Source organism: Gorilla gorilla, chromosome 11, assembly GCF_029281585.2.
Source record: "Gorilla gorilla gorilla isolate KB3781 chromosome 11, NHGRI_mGorGor1-v2.1_pri, whole genome shotgun sequence".
Taxonomy (NCBI): domain Eukaryota; kingdom Metazoa; phylum Chordata; class Mammalia; order Primates; family Hominidae; genus Gorilla; species Gorilla gorilla.
This window is the reverse complement of record NC_073235.2, coordinates 35413828-35431298: the sequence shown is the minus strand read 5'-3', so window position 1 is coordinate 35431298 and position 17471 is coordinate 35413828. Positions and strand designations below refer to the sequence as shown.

Genomic DNA, 17471 nt, shown 5'->3' with positions numbered 1-17471 from the left:
GTGGCTTAAACAAATATAAGTCTGTGAGTCTGTGATGGGCCTTAATGAAGTGGATTAAGGCATTTCTCCCATTTACATTTTCATAGAATAAAATAAACATTGTAATCTCTTTACGGAACACTCTCACATCAAACCATGATTTGATTTTCTACCTGTTCAGAATATCAAGTTTTGCATTTCTTTAAGTTCTCATGTATTTTAGTGAGCAAGTTGGTAAGACAGAAGTCATCCCTGCAATATTTATAATAGTACTTAGAGTGAACTTGTCATAGGTACTTCTAAAAGATTGTTTTGGATCCTGAGGAGATATATTTAGTAACTGTATGGAATAAGTTGTCACATAACACAACATTTCATTGATTTATTTGTGTTATTTTTGTATCTTACTGCAGGCAGAGAATTCAGCGTTGGCTTTGGAGAATGAAAATCAAAGGGAACAATATGAGCGATGTCTTGATGAGGTAAGGGGGATGGAGAGGCTCCTGATCCAAGGCTGGACTAGTTAGGATTCCCTTAATCTGATCTCAAAATGTGTGTGTGCTACCAGTATCCACAAAACATCAGCATTTTCTCCTCCAAATGTAGTAAACATGTGGCCATTGAAAAGGAAGTGTGTGTGTGTGTGTGTGTGGGCGGTGTGTGTGTGTGTATGCGTGTGTGTGTGTATCTGCCCCCCTCCCTCCCTAATTCCTTATCCAGGCATCTGTATATTCCTTTTGGTTGTTGTTTCATATTCTTGGGCCACAGTTCACTGTATGATAAATTATTTCTGTCCAATAAGTGTGATCCCTTCCAATGAATGAGAAGAACCATGTCGGGGCATGCTGCATCTCCAGTTGGATACCATTTCTGAAAAAGCAAATCCTTTATAGAGTGGGTGGGGATGATGTTCACAGTTGGCAACCAGAGGGAAAAAAATCAGTAGATTCAGAACAAGCGAAGAAGAGAAAGAGAAATGAGGAAGAAAACTGGAGCAGAATGGAAGAAGACGGGGCTATACGCATGAGTAAACTGGATAAATATTACGTGATGATAATGAAGAGATGATGGCAAAGATAATGGGCATTTGAGAGTTTCTGGGAGGTGAGGGGAAAACAGACATGCGCTCAGAGCCCTCGTCCTCCCCCGCTGTCACCTCACACCATCAGGGCTCACACCAATCACCGACGCATCCTGTCTCTCCCTGCCACAATTGGCCATTCGCTCCCTGACAAGTTCTCACCTAGGACCTGTCAGTGATTGCAGTTGTTATTTAAATGAGATCACTTCTTTAGTCATCTGTCCAGCACCTTAAAACTTTATTGTGTTCTGAGTGATTCAGTTTGAGATTTGTTACAATGTACCTGATGCAGATTTTAGAAAGAAAAGAAAAACTGCATTTCGTCTGGTTCCAGTACCTTTCCAGTGGGAACTGCCAATATATCGTCAGTCTTTTTCTCCCTACTATCCATGAGGGAAATCTCTTCTAACAAACTCCTCTTGATATTTCTTACCCTCTCCATTCCCCTCTCCTCCAATGCACTGTCTCAGAAGTCGATGGGATGATCTATAAGGAACACATGCTCAGCTCCCAGCAGTAACACCATATATAACTCTTGTTCCCTTCAAACTGGAAGCAGTCTCTCTCCTCTGAGGTCCAGTAGTCCTTGGAGTCTCCCTGCACCAGTGGTTTTAAAAATGTGATCCCTGGACCAGCAGCGTCAGCCTCCCCTGGGGCCTCATTAGGAATGCAGATTCTCAGGACCCACGACAGACCTACAGAGTCAGAGACTCTGGGGTAGGGCTCAGCGACCTATGTGTCAACAAGCCCTCCCGATGATGCTGGCGCACTTGATAGTTTGAGACACTGTCATCATCATACCACTTTGTATTGGTTACTTATATGTGGTTGAAGAACTCTCAAAATGTCCTCAGAAAATTATTTGTTTAATATTAGATATGTTAATTGTTTAATATTCCCAACCACGTACACTGGTTACTCAAGCAAAATGGTATTTGCAATTCTCTGCCCTGTCAGGACCTTAAAAGACCAGAATAATCTTGACAATGTCCAAAGTTAAACACTAAAGTTAGTTGACTCTGACATGGCTCAGAGTCTAGTGAGGCCAGTTCAGCAGCCCTCACTGCTCCCCGGGCTCGTGGTCCAGTCAAAGTTTAGGGCAAGAAAGACCAAATAGATCCAAGGATATTTAAAGGAACATACCATGCCTTTGGGTCATATGTATTGATTAGCAAAGTTTCACTTTAACCTCCTGCACAGAAATTTCTGCTGAGATTGTATCTGTATTTAGAAGTCAGATTTATGTGACTCACATAACCACAGAACTTTGTCCCAGTTCTCCCGTAGGTCAACCCTCCCTGTCAATCAAAACACTCACATTTCTTTATGGAAACTCATAGTCTGTATTTTGTGTGTTTCCCGTGCCTGCATTCCGTATGTTTCATCAGAATGTGTGGGACAAAAATATAAGTTATCCAAAAAATCATTTCATATAAAGTTTCCACTGAAGGCAGACTTCTTAGAGGGCATGTTCCTCTGTTCTTAGTTGCAAAAATTAACTGTTGCCAAAGAGGTGATTCACGACAAAGAACTGCCTCTAAGCAATACACATCTTTTGTATTCATGAATACCGACCCCTGATTACACATGCAGGTTGTTTTATAACTAATTACATGAGGGTAGATAATCCATTTCCACACATTGTAAAAGAACACTCTCAATGGGGTAGTTGAATGTAGTAATAATGCCAACTGGAAATTCTTTTCAAGGTTTTTTATGCTAATTAAACAAACTAACAAGGTAAGGCCTCATGTAAGTTTTTTCCTTGCTAGTGGGTGTCATCAAACATACACAGGTGGATAAATGTAAATTTAAAATGTTTTTCAGACAGGCACAGTGGCTTATATCTATAATCCTACCACCTTGGGAGGCTGAGGCAGGAGGATTACTTGAGCCCAGAAGTTTAAGACCAGTCTGGGCAACACAGGGAGACTCTGTCTCTACAAAATAAAAAAAATAAAATCATAAAACCTAGGCGAATGTAGTGGCACGTACCTGTAGACACAGCTATTTGGGAGGCTGAGGTAGTAGGATCTCTTGGGCCCAGGAGGTCGAGGCTGCAGTGAGCCATAATCCTGCCACTGCATTCCAGCCTGGGTGAAAGAGTGAAACCCCATCTCAAATAAATAAACAAAATGTTCTTCAATCCTTTTTGCACTGATGGTTATTTTCTGGGAAATGAGGAACATATTGAGGATTTGGGGAAAACACTTGAGAATCTGTGTTCCAATAGAAGAGCACATTTATTCAGAAGGTAACAGACTCACATTCCTAGATACACACACACACATATACCCTGGCTTGCTAGGCATGCACATTCACAAGTGCACACACCTACAAATGCATGCACACACACCTGTATACAAACAGGTGTGCATGCATACACTTCATCCTCACCGTTACTGCTCCCTATCTCATCTCCCAGCCTTGCAGTACAAAGGAAAAAACAAGGATTAATCTTAGAGTTTGGAGGTTTGCATGTTAGAATCAAGTTTCTTAGTCTAGCTATTTGACAGACACTTAGTGGCAAGCAATGACTTGCTATTTATTCACAGTATTGCCTTGGCCACAGTTTCTTTCATACCTACTATTCCCATGTAAAGAAGTAAAATAAGTAAAATAACATCCAAAACCGCTGCATTGCACTTCAATGGATTCGGTTGTATCCTGCAAACCTTTACTGGATGTCAGCCTTACCCAGGCCCTGAGAGCTTACGGCACTCCCAGCCTGGCAGGAGAAGTGCAAGGGATGGACAGTCATAGAGTAGGGAGGTGAGAGAAAGTCACAGAGCAAATGAGCTGCACTGAGGACCTTGGAAACACAGAATGCAGTCACCAGAGGGCAGGAGGAGCAGCGGGTAGGTGAGCAGAGGAGGGGGCAGAATTGGAAAGGGTATCTTCAGCAGAAGAAGCTGCAGCAGGTGAGGTCTCAGATCCAGAACAGCAAGTGCTTCTCCTCCGTACCTGCTTGGTGGACTTACCTGGGGACCTTTAAAAATACTGCTGGCTGTGTCACAACTCAGAGATTCCCATCTGACTCTGCTCTTGGGTGGAGCCTGGGCTTTCTGTTTTTTTAAAGCACCACAGGAGATTATAATATTCACCTGTGGTTAAGAACACCACAATTAGATTATCTGAATGCTGTGCTGTAGAGAGCATTTTCAGAAATTTTCAGTAGAAGGATGAAAGCTCCCTCCACCAAGTTTAGATACAGTAACAGAAGAGCACAGACCCATGTGGAAGTTTTAAAGTACTTCTGATTCCACAACAATGTCTGAGATAATATAAAGCTACAAGCAATAAAATAAAATAAAATAAACCATATCCCAGTGTTTCTCAAGGTGTGTTTCTGGGAGCCCTTTGCATCAGAAAGATGTGTGGTGGTTGCTAAAATTGCATATCCTTAGACCTCATTCAGACCTTCCCAATCAGTATGCAGGGACAGGAAATTGGCAATTTTCACAAACATTCCAGGAGGAGCTTCTGCGCGAAAAGTTGGAGAAACTGCTTCTTCCTCTCCAATCAGAGCTGGGCCCTTACAGTCAGTGACGACGGTGGAGTTGAGTTATTTTCCAACCTCTACACTTCAGAGCGCAAGGACATTGAAAACTAGACCTTTGGATGTAGTTCAGAAATAGACAAAAACAGAATTTTAAGTAAGGGTGGAAGTAGGTTGCTGAGACTATTTCTCACCTGTCTCTCTGATCCACGTGCTACATGCCTAGCCTAGATTGTAGAATCATTCCCAGGACACTCTCAGGCATATCCTACAGCTGGGCCCTACGTCATCTTTATAATCAAGGTTTTGGCCGGGCATGGTGGCTCACGCCTGTAATCCCAACACTTTGGGAGGCCAAGGCGGGTGGATCACAAGGTCAGGAGTGCGAGACCAGCCTAGCCAACATAGTAAAACCTCGTCTCTACTAAAAATACAGAAAATTAGCCAGGCATGGTGGTGGGAGCCTGTAGGCCTAGCTACTTGGGAGGCTGAAGCAGGAGAATCACTTGAACTCGGGAGGTGAAGGTTGCAGTGAGCTGAGATTGCGCCACTGCACTCCAGCCTGGGTGACAGAGCAAGACTCCATCTCAAAAAAAAAAAAAAAAAAAAAAAATCAAGGTCTTGATAGAAGTGGAAGACGATCGTACTTGTCACTTTCATATGTTCAAAATACTCATTTCTTGGAAATTACAGATGATCTACTCCTTGTTTGCCCCAGATTCTATCGCCCTGGAGGCAGTCCCTGTATTTGTTTCCTCATTATTTCTGCAGGACCCAGCAGATTCCCGGCCCACACTAGGTGCCTAATGCATATTTGTTGAATGACTAAATGAATGAATGGACAGTATCAGCAGGAAATTAATTTCCAAATTAGTGTTTCCCCAAATCCCACATATATATTTAGACTAATTTCTTCAGTTATCTCTTCAGAGATGAGCACTCATTTATTATGCACTAACCGAAGTAATAATCCAAAGATTAATCAGCTGAAAAAAATAGTGGACCCACTTCAAATAGTCTGATTTGAATTAGAAGAGAACTTTATGGGCTTTGGATTAGGAAGACTAGGGTTCACTGTTCACCCTTTTCCAATGTTGTATGGGGCTGTGTATTTACCTCTTTGAGTTTCTTTCTTGTTTCTATCTTAGAGGATTGTTTTACAAAGTAAATGAATAATACAGATGCTTAGTGACTTACATTTATACATGTATATTATGTGGACACACACACAAACACACGCACACATATGCATACCCCTCATGCCTTTCCAAGTAGAATCCCTTATTCTTAAAACATTTTTTCGGCTGGGCGCAGTGGCTCACGCCTCTAATCCCAGCTCTTTGGGAGGCCGAGGCGGGTGGATCATGAGGTCAGGAGATCGAGACCATCCTGGCTGATATGGTGAAACCCCGTCTCCACTAAAAATATAAAAAAATAAATAAAATGAGCCAGGCATGGTGGTGGGCGCCTGTAGTCCCAGCTACTCCAGAGGCTGAGGCAGGAGAATGGCGTGAACCCGGGAGGCAGAGCTTGCAGTGAGCCGAGATTGTGCTACTGCACTCCAGCCTGGGTGACAAAGTGAGACTCTGTCTCAAAATAATAAAATAAAATAAAATAATTTTTTCTTAACTGCTTACCTGAACATGCATTATATTTTCCGAAGTTCAACTAGCCTGATTCACGTTTAGGGGTGACGGCTTTATATCAAGTCCTGTCCTAGGTGGTTTCACTGATTATGTCTATCATCTCATGCCTTTTTCACAACTTTAGAGGTAGGCAGCTCTCCTATTTTATGGCTGAGAAAAGTCAGATTTCTCTCCCATCCCCTGCGCATGTCAGTGTATGAAGTTAACATAGGCACTGTTTTAACCCAAGTCCATATTCTGCATGCTTTCTCCTAGCTGCCTCAGTACAATCAACCAAGATCGGAAGCATAGAACACCTCTCCAAAAACACATACTTTTTCTGATGAGATTTTTCAGTTACTTTGTTGACATGACAGTGGCTTTTCATGGTGAAATAGCTCATGAAGGTATGAAAGCAAGCCCACTAGCCAGGAGAGGACTGTCAAAGCATAGAGCATGGAGATCCTCGCTCCCCACGCCCACAAACCTGAAGCTTCTCCACCCTCCACCCCAGCCCTTGGCTGAGAATTGGCTCCCTCTCTGAATAAACTGCTTATTGTGGCTTCTTATTCAGCTTCAAGGACTGTTTTTCAATAAAATAATAGGGAACTCCATAGCCCCAGCTTTTCCTCCCTCTGCTCACCCACTTCCAAGAGAGTGCATGGAGGAATCACGAGCCCTGGAAGTTTTTCAGGGAAGAAGAGCAAAGTTTTGTGTGAGTAGAAGATCAGCCGTGTGTTAGAGGAGCTAGATTGTCTGAGAAAATTCTTACTGAGAAGGAAACACGAGATGTACTCAGGCGCTCTCCTTGGCATTCCTGTCTCGCCTGCAGCCCTGCTCCATCTCCTAGGAGCAAAGGGGAGAGGCCTCCATGGACAGCCTAAGGGAGGCTGTACTACAAGCTAGTGGCTTAAGGACTGCCAGCTTTGTTTTTCCAATGTGCTTCAAGTCCCTTGCAGCCTAGCGCAGCTGCTGCCCTTTCTCTGGAGAGGAAAGCTGGCAGATGACATTGGAAGTGATTTGTTCTCACTAGCTGGGCCTATGGGTGTGTGATTATTTGCAACCCAAATGTTTAAGGCATAATGCTAGGTTGAGGGCAGGGACGCATTCCAGGCATTATCTTTTGAGCCTAGTAGAGGTTGCAGGCACAAACTCCAAACAGCTGTCCTATTTATGCATCAGGGAAGTTAGCTGTTAAAAGCGATAACAAAACCTCGGACACTGTCGTTATAGACAGTATGGAGGAAAGCATGTGTATAATCTGCCTGATCTTTTTCAAAGAAGCAGTGAGTCCTTCTGGGTAATATAACCTCATGTCAGTAGGTAAAGAAATAAGGCATTCGTGTATCTTTGTTCAGTTTTCAAGAGGAGCAAACAGTTTTCCAAAGTACATGCCAGAAGGAACTGTGTTAGATATAGAGTCTCTAGGCCTATAGGGCAACTGCTTGGATTGTGAGATATAACATATTTCCTCCTGTGGGCTGTTAGAGTTAGGATATTAGTCCGTGTCTCCTGATAAATCATGGATAGAGCTATTTTATGTGACCACCGTTACCAGAATGGTTTCAGTGAGAGACCAGTTGGGAGAAAGAAAAGAAAATATTGATATTGGGCAGTTTTATGAGAATGTAAATCAATCCAAAGTTTGAGATCCAAAAGAAGTAAATTATTTATGGCATGAATTAACTTTGGTACCTTGTTCCTGATTCAACCTGCACGAATAGTTCAATTCTTCTGTTTTGTTTTGTTTTGTTTATTTGCCAACAACAAAATAGATGATATGTAGTTTGACTTTGAATTCTCAGTTACTTATGAATTGGAATGAATGCTGGAAAACTGACTTTCACTATTATGCTATTGGTCAATTTGTGTGGGTTGGATAACATTTATCACTGTTGTGATCACATATAAATAAAGTGATAAAGGAACATATGGCCTCAGTTAATGAAAGTATAGTTTATTTTGGTCTGTGGTAGTTCTGTAACTTGTGCTTCACTCAAAAACAATACCTAAGAAAACATTTTATTTAAAATCATAGTTTCAATGAAGAGCCTTTCTTTTTTACTTAATGTCTGCAATGTAACTTTGAAAAGACTTCTGATGGGAAAAAAATCCTTCTTGTGCATATAATTTAACTAATCAATTACAGATAATCTGATTTTAGTCTTTTACTGCTTGTGGTGTGATTGCCTTCTAATCAAAAGTTGATGACAGCCTGTGTTTTAATTTTCTGTGAGACTTACTGGTAGCCAGCTGTTGTGAAGGATGTACTATTTGTCAGTATTGAGTGAAAAAACAATTAAGCTCCATGGAAACATTCTTACTATAATCTGTTCGACTGTACTAGATAGAGAAAGAAGCACAAATAGTTGGGCACCACCAAAAACAAATATGTTACCAAGAGAAATATAACACGAAAGTGTCCCTCAGTCTCCCGTTGACTGTAAGAATTACCATGATGATTAGATGTTTGTCACACTGTGTTATAATTGTGTTTTTGCCAACTCGCTGCCAGGTATGAGTCTTTGAAGTCAAGGACCATGGCCCAATCATCTAGCTTTGCAAGTAGATACTCAGAAAATTTATATTGGATAAATGAAGGAAGAAATGAATGAACCAGAGTGCCTTATATCTAGGATATTTAAGTATTCTGATTTAGTCTTTCATGCTGTCAATTTCAGTTATCACATTAAATGTTTACAGTTTATGTATTAGCTGAAAAATACCACCTAGTTCACCTGTCCACCTTAATTTTATCAACGGTAGCCATGTAGCTACATAGCTTCAAGGTAATAGTGAAGTTTAGTAGGTGATTCTATGCAAAGTATTTTGAAATATGCAGATGAAAAAGAAATCTTAACACAAATACATACAGTAATAATGAATGGTTACCTGGAGAAAATGCCAGGTATTTGAAACACCAGGAACATGTTACTGGTTTTACATGTGGTCCTTAGCTGGAATTGTGTTATATGCCCACTCCTAAACCAATCATTGGAATTGCCAAGATTGGCTTAGATTAATCAAGATTCACTGCCTTGGGCTGAGGAGGGATTTAGGTTCTTCTGCTGTCTCAAGCTGCCTGATACTTGAAGAAAATGAGATCCCTGAAAATATTACTAAGAATTATATTTGGTTGTTCACTGGAAGAAACTCAAAATAACAGTGACTACCTTATTTCCACCACATAGATGTTCAATAGACAGTACAGCTCCATAACATCATCAGGACCAAGCTTGTCCTTTTTTCTGTCCAAATATCCTTAATATGTGACTGTTGTTGTCAGGGTAGCTGCTGAAGCTCCAGCCATTACTGTACTTCCATTTCTAGTCAGGAAGACGAAGGGTGAGCCCCCTTCTTCTTTGAGACTTCCTGTAAGCCCAAGAGAATAGTCTGCTTATGTCTTATTGGCAAGAATTTTGTCACATGGCAACATTTCGCTACAAGAATGTCTGGGAAATGCAGTTGAATGTGCCCAGCCCCAAAAGATTGGGTTTGTTACTCAGGAAGAAGGGAAAAAATGGATGTTGTAGTAAACAACTACCAGATTATATTACAGGTAGCAACAACAAGAGCGTGACATAAGCAAAAACATTGAAGATGAAAGCAGGACACATAGGAAACAATGAGTTGTCCCTATGCTAGACCATTCAACCTATCTCTATTGCAAGTAATATTAAGCAGTGAAATAGACAGCAAAGGAATAGGAAGGAGAGGCAAAGGATATTGTAAATCAGCAAAGTGTAGAAACTGTGTACAGATAATTAGGACTGTGTTTTGCACTATATCATTTTTTAGCCTTCTTGGAGTATATGAAAGGATATCATTTTTCCAAATATGGAAATGTGAAAGTCAAGGTATGAATGATCTTTTAAGTGTAACCATCTTAATTAGCAACAAGGTCACCTTTGGAGAAAGCAAAATATTACCTAGAAGGATAGGCTTATTATGAAAATAATCAGATCTCTGGATATAGAGGAAAGAGGCAAATGAGGAGCTAATTAGCTACAATAAGCTGCGAGAAACTTATTGGTAAATTAGAGTCGGTGCATATAAAGTCTCATTATTATAAATGACAACTTTTTCTTTATTTTTTAAAGGTAGCCAACCAAGTTGTTCAAGCTCTGCTTACTCAAAAGGTAGGTCACTTTCTGACTTTGTTTTTTTCAAGGCACTTTTGTGACTATATTGGAGCTCATGTTGTTAAGCTAGGAAATTGTGATTGATAGATGCAATACTTCTGTATTTATTCACTTAGTGAAAATCGTGTGTGTTTTAGATAGCATATGAAGTAACATCAGTGACCAACAGAATTTGTATTAAAAAATCCAAACTCTCAGTAAAATAATAGAAAGCCTTTTGAAGATGATTTTCATTTACCCAGATGAGTAGAAAACCCACCATTTTTATTCAGTAAATACAAACTTGCAGTAAGTTGGTGAATTCTCCCAATTCCTATAAAACGAGTATCTTCTTTTGGACAGCATTAACAAAAGTCTAAAATTCAGCAAGAGTTAGGGAAGTCATTTAATTTCCCTGAGCCCTAGTTCCTCTTCTGTAATGTGGGAATAACAATTCCCGCTTCCTGGGATTGCTGTGGTGACCCTACAAAAGGAAGCATGTAGAACAGTTACTGCAATAGTTTGTGGTACATATAAAATAATGGTAACCACTGTGCCTGAAATTTCCATACATATGAGTTTGCTGCCTTGCCATTCTGCCTGCAGACAACATCAGATCACATTATCGGGGCAGACAGTAAATGCAGGTCAATTTTGCCCAAATTTGGCTGTTTCAGTGAATTTTATGGAATATTTACCATCTCCGGCCATGAAGTTTCTGAGAAGCTAAATTTTAGTTCCCTCAGATTTTGTTTACTTTGATTTCTATCTGTGAAATAGAGACTTCTCCAAAAGAAACTTTTAGATCCTGCAGCATATTCAGGATGATGTGATAAATGGCAGCAAAATAATTTATGCCATTTTGATTTTTTTAATTGAAAACAATTTTATTAGGGGTTGACTGCTGCTCATGGAGTTACTTAAAGATTCTTTAAAATTTCTATGATACAGGCATTGTGATACTTTTGCTAGACTTTCTTGCCTACTATTTCTGTCAAAATGTCACAGTTCATTCTACAAATAATTTTAACTGCTTCCAGTTTTATACTAACATGCGTAAATAGATTTGAGTACACTTACGTAGAGTTAGAATTAGGTTCCATTGTGAGCAACAGAGATCCATAATGAGGTGGGTTAAATAAGCTAAAATGTTAGTTCTTTCTCACATATAAACCGACAGGTAGGCCGAACAGGAATGGTAGCTCTGCTCCATAAAGTCCTTGGGGTCCCTAGCTTCCATCTCTGTATTTCATGGAATGTGGCCCCATTTTCAAGGTCACTTCATGGTCCAAAAGGACTATGCTAGCTCCAGTCATCACATCCACACATTCCAGCCATCAGGAAGGGAATAAAAGCTGAGGAATATGAAGAGGATAAAGGGCATACAGCAGCTGTCTTTTAAAGGACACTTCCAAAAGCTTTCATACATTACTACATACATCTCTGTGAACAGACCTTACTCACACAGCCACACCAAACAAACCCGGCAAAGAGGTCTTTGTTCTGGGTGTGTGCCCAGCTGAAATTACTTTGGAAGAAGGTGAGAAATAGATATTGGAGGACAAATTATAATTGCTGCTTCAACATTTTTGAATTCTTTTTCTTTTTCTAAGGCTTTAATTTCTGGATTGTTTTTCTCCTGTTTGAAACTCTATGCTGACTTAGTTACAAACCTAAGGAATGAGGGGAGTGCTATTGCAGCTCTGTGTACAACTGTTGAAAGACTTCCCATGGCTGCTTTTGTTAATGGTGCCTCAGGAAAGAGACAAGGAAGCCACTTGGTACGATAAAAAGGAAAACGGGACCCTTCAGGTCAGCTACAAAAAAAAAAATAGCTACACAAATGCAAGTAATAACTAGTAAACAGATAAATCTACCTTGGCACAGTTAAGCAGTGAGACACAGAAAGACATGCTACTGTGAGATAGCATACCTCAGGGACACTATGAGGCAGAAAGAGATGCTGGGGGCTTTTGGAGATTCCAAAAGAATCATGTTCTGCAGAAATGTGTGCCTCCAGTTTTTATGGGCACTGTAAAATTGCTGAAAAAAGACTAAAATTTCTTTTTAATTAAGAGCACAATATAAAATATACAGTGTACTCCAAATGCAGATGGGAAAAATAATTCCAAAAAGGAATGTAGGTAGCAAAGACAAAACAGAAAAAAATCTTGAGCGATTTATCTAAGTCACCAGAAGATCCTTGAGGTGAAATAATAAGCATTACTGTGCAGTTTTAGAATATGCCATTAGTTATAACACAAAGGCAAATCTGCTGTGGCTTCAGCTCTTCACTGGGCAGCCAGAAATACATTTTTCATGGCATATCATGAATTGGCCCAGACAAGTATCCTGAAGTAACAGAGTCTACTGATACTGATAGAAAAAAAAAATTATTTCCATGAACTTAGCAGTTTCTGTTCAGTGTACCTGGTCAAGTAATTCAGTTTATCTCAAAAACCTGTGGATTCCCTTAGGAGAATGGACTGTACCCCTTTAGAACAACAATACAAAAGTGATCATATTAAACCCAACTTTTCTTCCTTTGATGCCTCCAAATCATGGGTCCAAGTCTACAAGTGCGAATGAAATCAGTAATTCAGGTTAAATTCATATTGTTATCTGAAATATATTTTATCTTCATTAAGTCAATTACATTTGCAGAAAATGTAACTCACCTAGGTTCTTCAGTGTTTTGGGTTTGTTTTTTGTTTGTTTGCTTGTTTGCCACTAAACAAAACACGGAAGAAAGGCATTTTCTCTGCAGTTATTTTCGTTCATATGAACAGTCTCAGGCTTATCTGCATGTTCTTTGGAGGAAACACATATTTCGATGATGTGTTTTCTTCACCGACATGGAATAAAGCCTGGTATGGCAGAATCCAGCCATTCAGGCAGAAACAGAAAACAATTTTATAGCTTGTACCTGAGAAAACTCCAATTTCCTATTTCCCCTGTAAAGGGGCAATTGAACCATCTGTGTCCACTTCTCTAGCAGTGGTCTGTGTGGTATCAGGTGGCTGTTTATATTTAGCAGGCATTTACAAGCCTTCAGACCCCACATGCAGCACTTTAAATCCACAAAGTCGTTTTGTTCTCAAGGCAGCCCCGTGAGGTAGGACTAAAAAAAAGTTTGCTCATAGTTTCAACTGCCAGGCAGTGGCAGAGCCCTTGCTTTAATTATGGCTCTTGCACTGTAAACCCCACGCTCTGACCCACTCCCTCATTCTTCCTCCACAATCCCATTCAGTCACTTGTTTTTCTCCCCCATAGTTCAGTAGGACAGAGAGAGATACCATGAAAATCAAAAGAAGGATTGAAATCCAACAGCTGGTTATGATCACAGGGAATAAAATAAAAGGCAGGCTAGCCACAGGACTTCCTAAAACTTCTGGAAGTATTGCTTATCTTCTGTAGCAGGAAGAGCATTTAGAGTTTGATAGCTGTGGAGTAAAACTGACTCTATATATTTGGGGTCAAGCTTTCTCAAAATCAATCTTATTTTTAACTCCCAAATTCCCCAATTTCCAGGAGGCTTGGTGAGTATTTAATCCTGAGATTGTCAACTAGCTTTGGTAATGGGCTCAAGTGACTGTAGTTACATGAACTGTTTAGCCATTGCCCTTATTAAACGTGGTTTAATCCGAAGGCTTTTAGGGTGGAGACTTGCAGTATGTATTTTGCCACAGGACTCACTACTTCCTGTGCAGTATCCCGGTCCAGTCAGACTTTTATGTCACCTGTCTTGCCTTTTAGTATTCGATGTTGAAGCCCTGGATCAGTCTGAGATGTGACCAGCCTTTTCCAGAAGTCGCTTTTCATGTTACAAAAGTCTTAGCATTTGGGGCAGAGATAAGGATGTATCCGTGAAAGCCACCAAGAAGGGGTGTGACAAAAGAGGCTGGTGGTTTTGGTGGCCATTAGGCTTCAGGGAGGGAACAAAGCAGCACTCGAAAAGACATCCCATGAAGCTAGTGAGAGATACAGTGTTTTGAACAGAAGCCCAATTTTGTGCAGCGCCTTGGTTTACAGATGAGGAAACTGAGACCTAATCAGAAGCAATCACTTCAAGGCCCTGTGGACAATGAAGACTAGAGCCCAGGCCCTCTAAGCCCCAATTCCGTGTATTCCCATGATAGACACTGCCTCTGAAATAGGTATACCACTATCATGTCATTTTTACATGGTAAAATCAGATTTAAATAGTTTTCAGTGACACACCAGCGATCATGTTAGTGTATGTCCTGCTTCTAAGCAATCAGCATTTTAAAAAATGTACTTCAGCCTAGAGCTGATAACAATTTTACTCTTCAATACATAAAGTAACTGTACTCCTATAGGTACTGTATAGCAGTGAGTCCAGAGTCATCTTTAGCCCAAGCACAGGGGGAATTTATCAGGATTACAGTGTGTGGATCCTCCAGAGAAATTATGGTTTGGGATCATTAAGATGCACAGGAGCCCATTAGACCAGTGTATCACATTGCTCAGCTGTAATCTCTTAAGTCTCTGTTTCCAATTGGTGGTAACATGAATAGTGCAAGGAAAACAGGTCTGAGTATTTTCTTGAACCCAAACACCACTGTGCCTTTTTTTTTCATGATATGAAATGTAGTCAAATCTTTGGCATTATTCCTCTATGATAAATATTTATGTTATGTCCCCATTTTCTTATCTGAAAACACAACCTTATATTTTCAGTGAAGTTCTTTCTTGAGGCCTGATACATGCCAGGAAGTCATAGAAGAAAAAGAAGGATTATGAGAGAGGATACATGGTACAGCCTCTCCCTTGAGCCATGATCCCAGACTATGGCACCTACCCAGAGGAGAGTTCTTTTGTTTCTAAAGCCTTCCTTGGGGAGGCTGTTCTGGGTCTTGCCTCTGAACTGGCAGGGTCAGAGTAGCTGCTCTTGCATCCAGCCTAAATGTATCATGCAGTCATGCAATCCTTTATGTCAAGGTGTTCCTGTTGGGAGCACAGAGGAAGCTAAGACAGCCCCCTCCATCCAGGTACTACAATAGTGGTTAGCAAAACAGTTGTTTATATATATCCATTCTGATTGTGTTTATGAGTGTGTACATGGGCACATGAGTGTTTTTGTTTACAGTTTCTTGGGAAGGCAACTCTCTGGCATCAGTTAGTGGTGATCCACAGCTTGTCTGAAGAAAATAAGAATATTAAAAACAACTCAAGCGATTCTTTCCTATCTACAGATTTTCAGAGCAGCTCATTTCTATTTGTCAATGGCCATCAGATCAGTGTCACATCCCTAAAGCCTCTGTCTTCCCTGCTGCTGTGTGCTGAGCTAGATGTGCCAATAGTGATGAACAGAGAGTTCTCAGGGTCGATAAATTGTGTTCCCACTAATGAACTTTTACCATACCTTAAGTAATACTAATGGCCTTTGAAATGTGGGCACTTGTGTAAAGACTCTCTATAAAGTATATTGATTTTTTTCTTTCATTCTTTCTTTTTCTTTTTTTTTTTTTTTTTTTTACCCATCTGAAGAACTCTTTCAAGTTATTCTCAGTTTTGCTGCTAAAAATCGTGGTTGCTGTTGCTTTCAGGTCCCCTTTTACTTGCATATCCACACTGTATGCTTCCATTTCCATATCTCTACGTTGCAAATGAGGATGATTGTGTTTTCCCATCCAATAGGTACTATTAATATTTATCTGCCTCACAGTCAAGTCTTATTAACTACTTAATTAGCAGTACTAAAAACAATTAGTGTTTGGGAGCAGAGAGTGTTATATACATGCTAAGAACAAAAATCAGCGTGAGACACAGACAGAGGTTGAATTCTAAATAAAGAAAGCAAGTTTTGCCGGGCATGGTGGTTCATGCCTGTAATCCCAGCACTTTGGGAGGCCGAGGTGGGTGGATCACGAGATCAGGAGTTCGAGACCAGCCTGGCCAATATGGTGAAACCCTGTCTCTACTAAAAATACAAAAATTAGCCAGGGGTGGTGGCACATGCCTGTAGTCCCAGCTACTCAGGAGGCTGAGGTAGAAGAATCGCCTGAACCCGGGAGGCGAAGGTTGCAGTGGACCAAGATCGCGCCACTGCACTCCAGCCTGGACAACAAGAGTGAAACTCTGTCTCAAAATAAAATAAAATAAAATAAATAAAAATAAAGCAAGTTTCACCTTTGTTTTTTTGTTTGTTTGTTTGTTTGTTTTTTGAGACTGGGTTTTTTTGAGACTTTGTTGCCCAGGCTGGAAAGCAGTGGCACGATCTCGGCTGACAGTAATCTTTGCCTCCTGGGTTCAAGTGAATCTTATGCATCAGACTCCCAAGTAGCTGGGACTACAGGCGTGCACACTTGCCTAATTTTTGTAGTTTTAGTAAAGATGGGGTTTTGCCATGTTGGCCAGGCTGAAGTTTTACCTTTTAATTTGAGCAGTGAGTGGGTCCTCACAATGGCCTCTGCCAAATGGCATGTGTGCTCATGAGTACAAAATGTGCACTCGTGATCCTGCCCTGCTGGATCTTGCACTCTTGCACGTCATTCTGAACATGACATTTCTTTTCTCTGCTCTCCATTTGTAGGCACCGATCAGTTGAAAACACCCTATACATAAGCTTTACCCATTTAACTAAAAAAGGCAAGGAGAGTTGAAACTGTAGTGGGCTATACCTTGGCCTGTTTCTTTGCCCCCTTTAATAGAATTAATACTACTGGATAAGATGATGCATGCTCATCAAGCCTCAGAGAAGGCTTTACTAGCGAGATCTAACTTCGCCATTAGATTCATACAAGGTTATAGCAGGCCCAGGTAACTCTGTGACTCCTATTTAGGCCCTAGGCATCAGAACTGTGGCTTGGGCTCTCCCTTGCTTGCAGAGCCTTAAGCCCAATAGGTAGCTGCCCCACATCAGAATACATAAATCTTTGAAGTAGAAGTGTTGAGAAACTTAAACGCTCTTTATCACGCCAATCACTAGTGAATAGAATTTGCCATCATCATCCCCTTTAGCAAAATAATTGTGAGCACTTATTAAGCTCCTACTATGCGTGGCATTGTGCTAGGTGATGGAATAAAAACAATGTAAGAGCAATATGCTGGTGTGGTTATTTCAGTATCTTCTTGAGCTTGTCTGGTGAAAAATGTGTCGTGTAATTGACAAGTCTAGAGCACAAACGATAAAATGAATACAG

General features: G+C 40.5%; 1 protein-coding gene across 7 annotated transcripts in view; it reads left to right on the top strand.

Annotated features, from left to right (window-relative positions):
* NCKAP5 (NCK associated protein 5) overlaps positions 1-17471 on the top strand; it is a 990571-nt gene that overhangs the window by 785199 nt on the left and 187901 nt on the right. For all 7 annotated transcript variants that reach the window (XM_063694774.1, XM_063694773.1, XM_063694772.1 and 4 more), the window contains 2 exons: positions 393-461; positions 10285-10323. In XM_063694774.1, coding sequence (XP_063550844.1) covers positions 393-461; positions 10285-10323 — 108 coding nt within the window. The remainder of the gene's footprint in view (positions 1-392; positions 462-10284; positions 10324-17471) is intronic.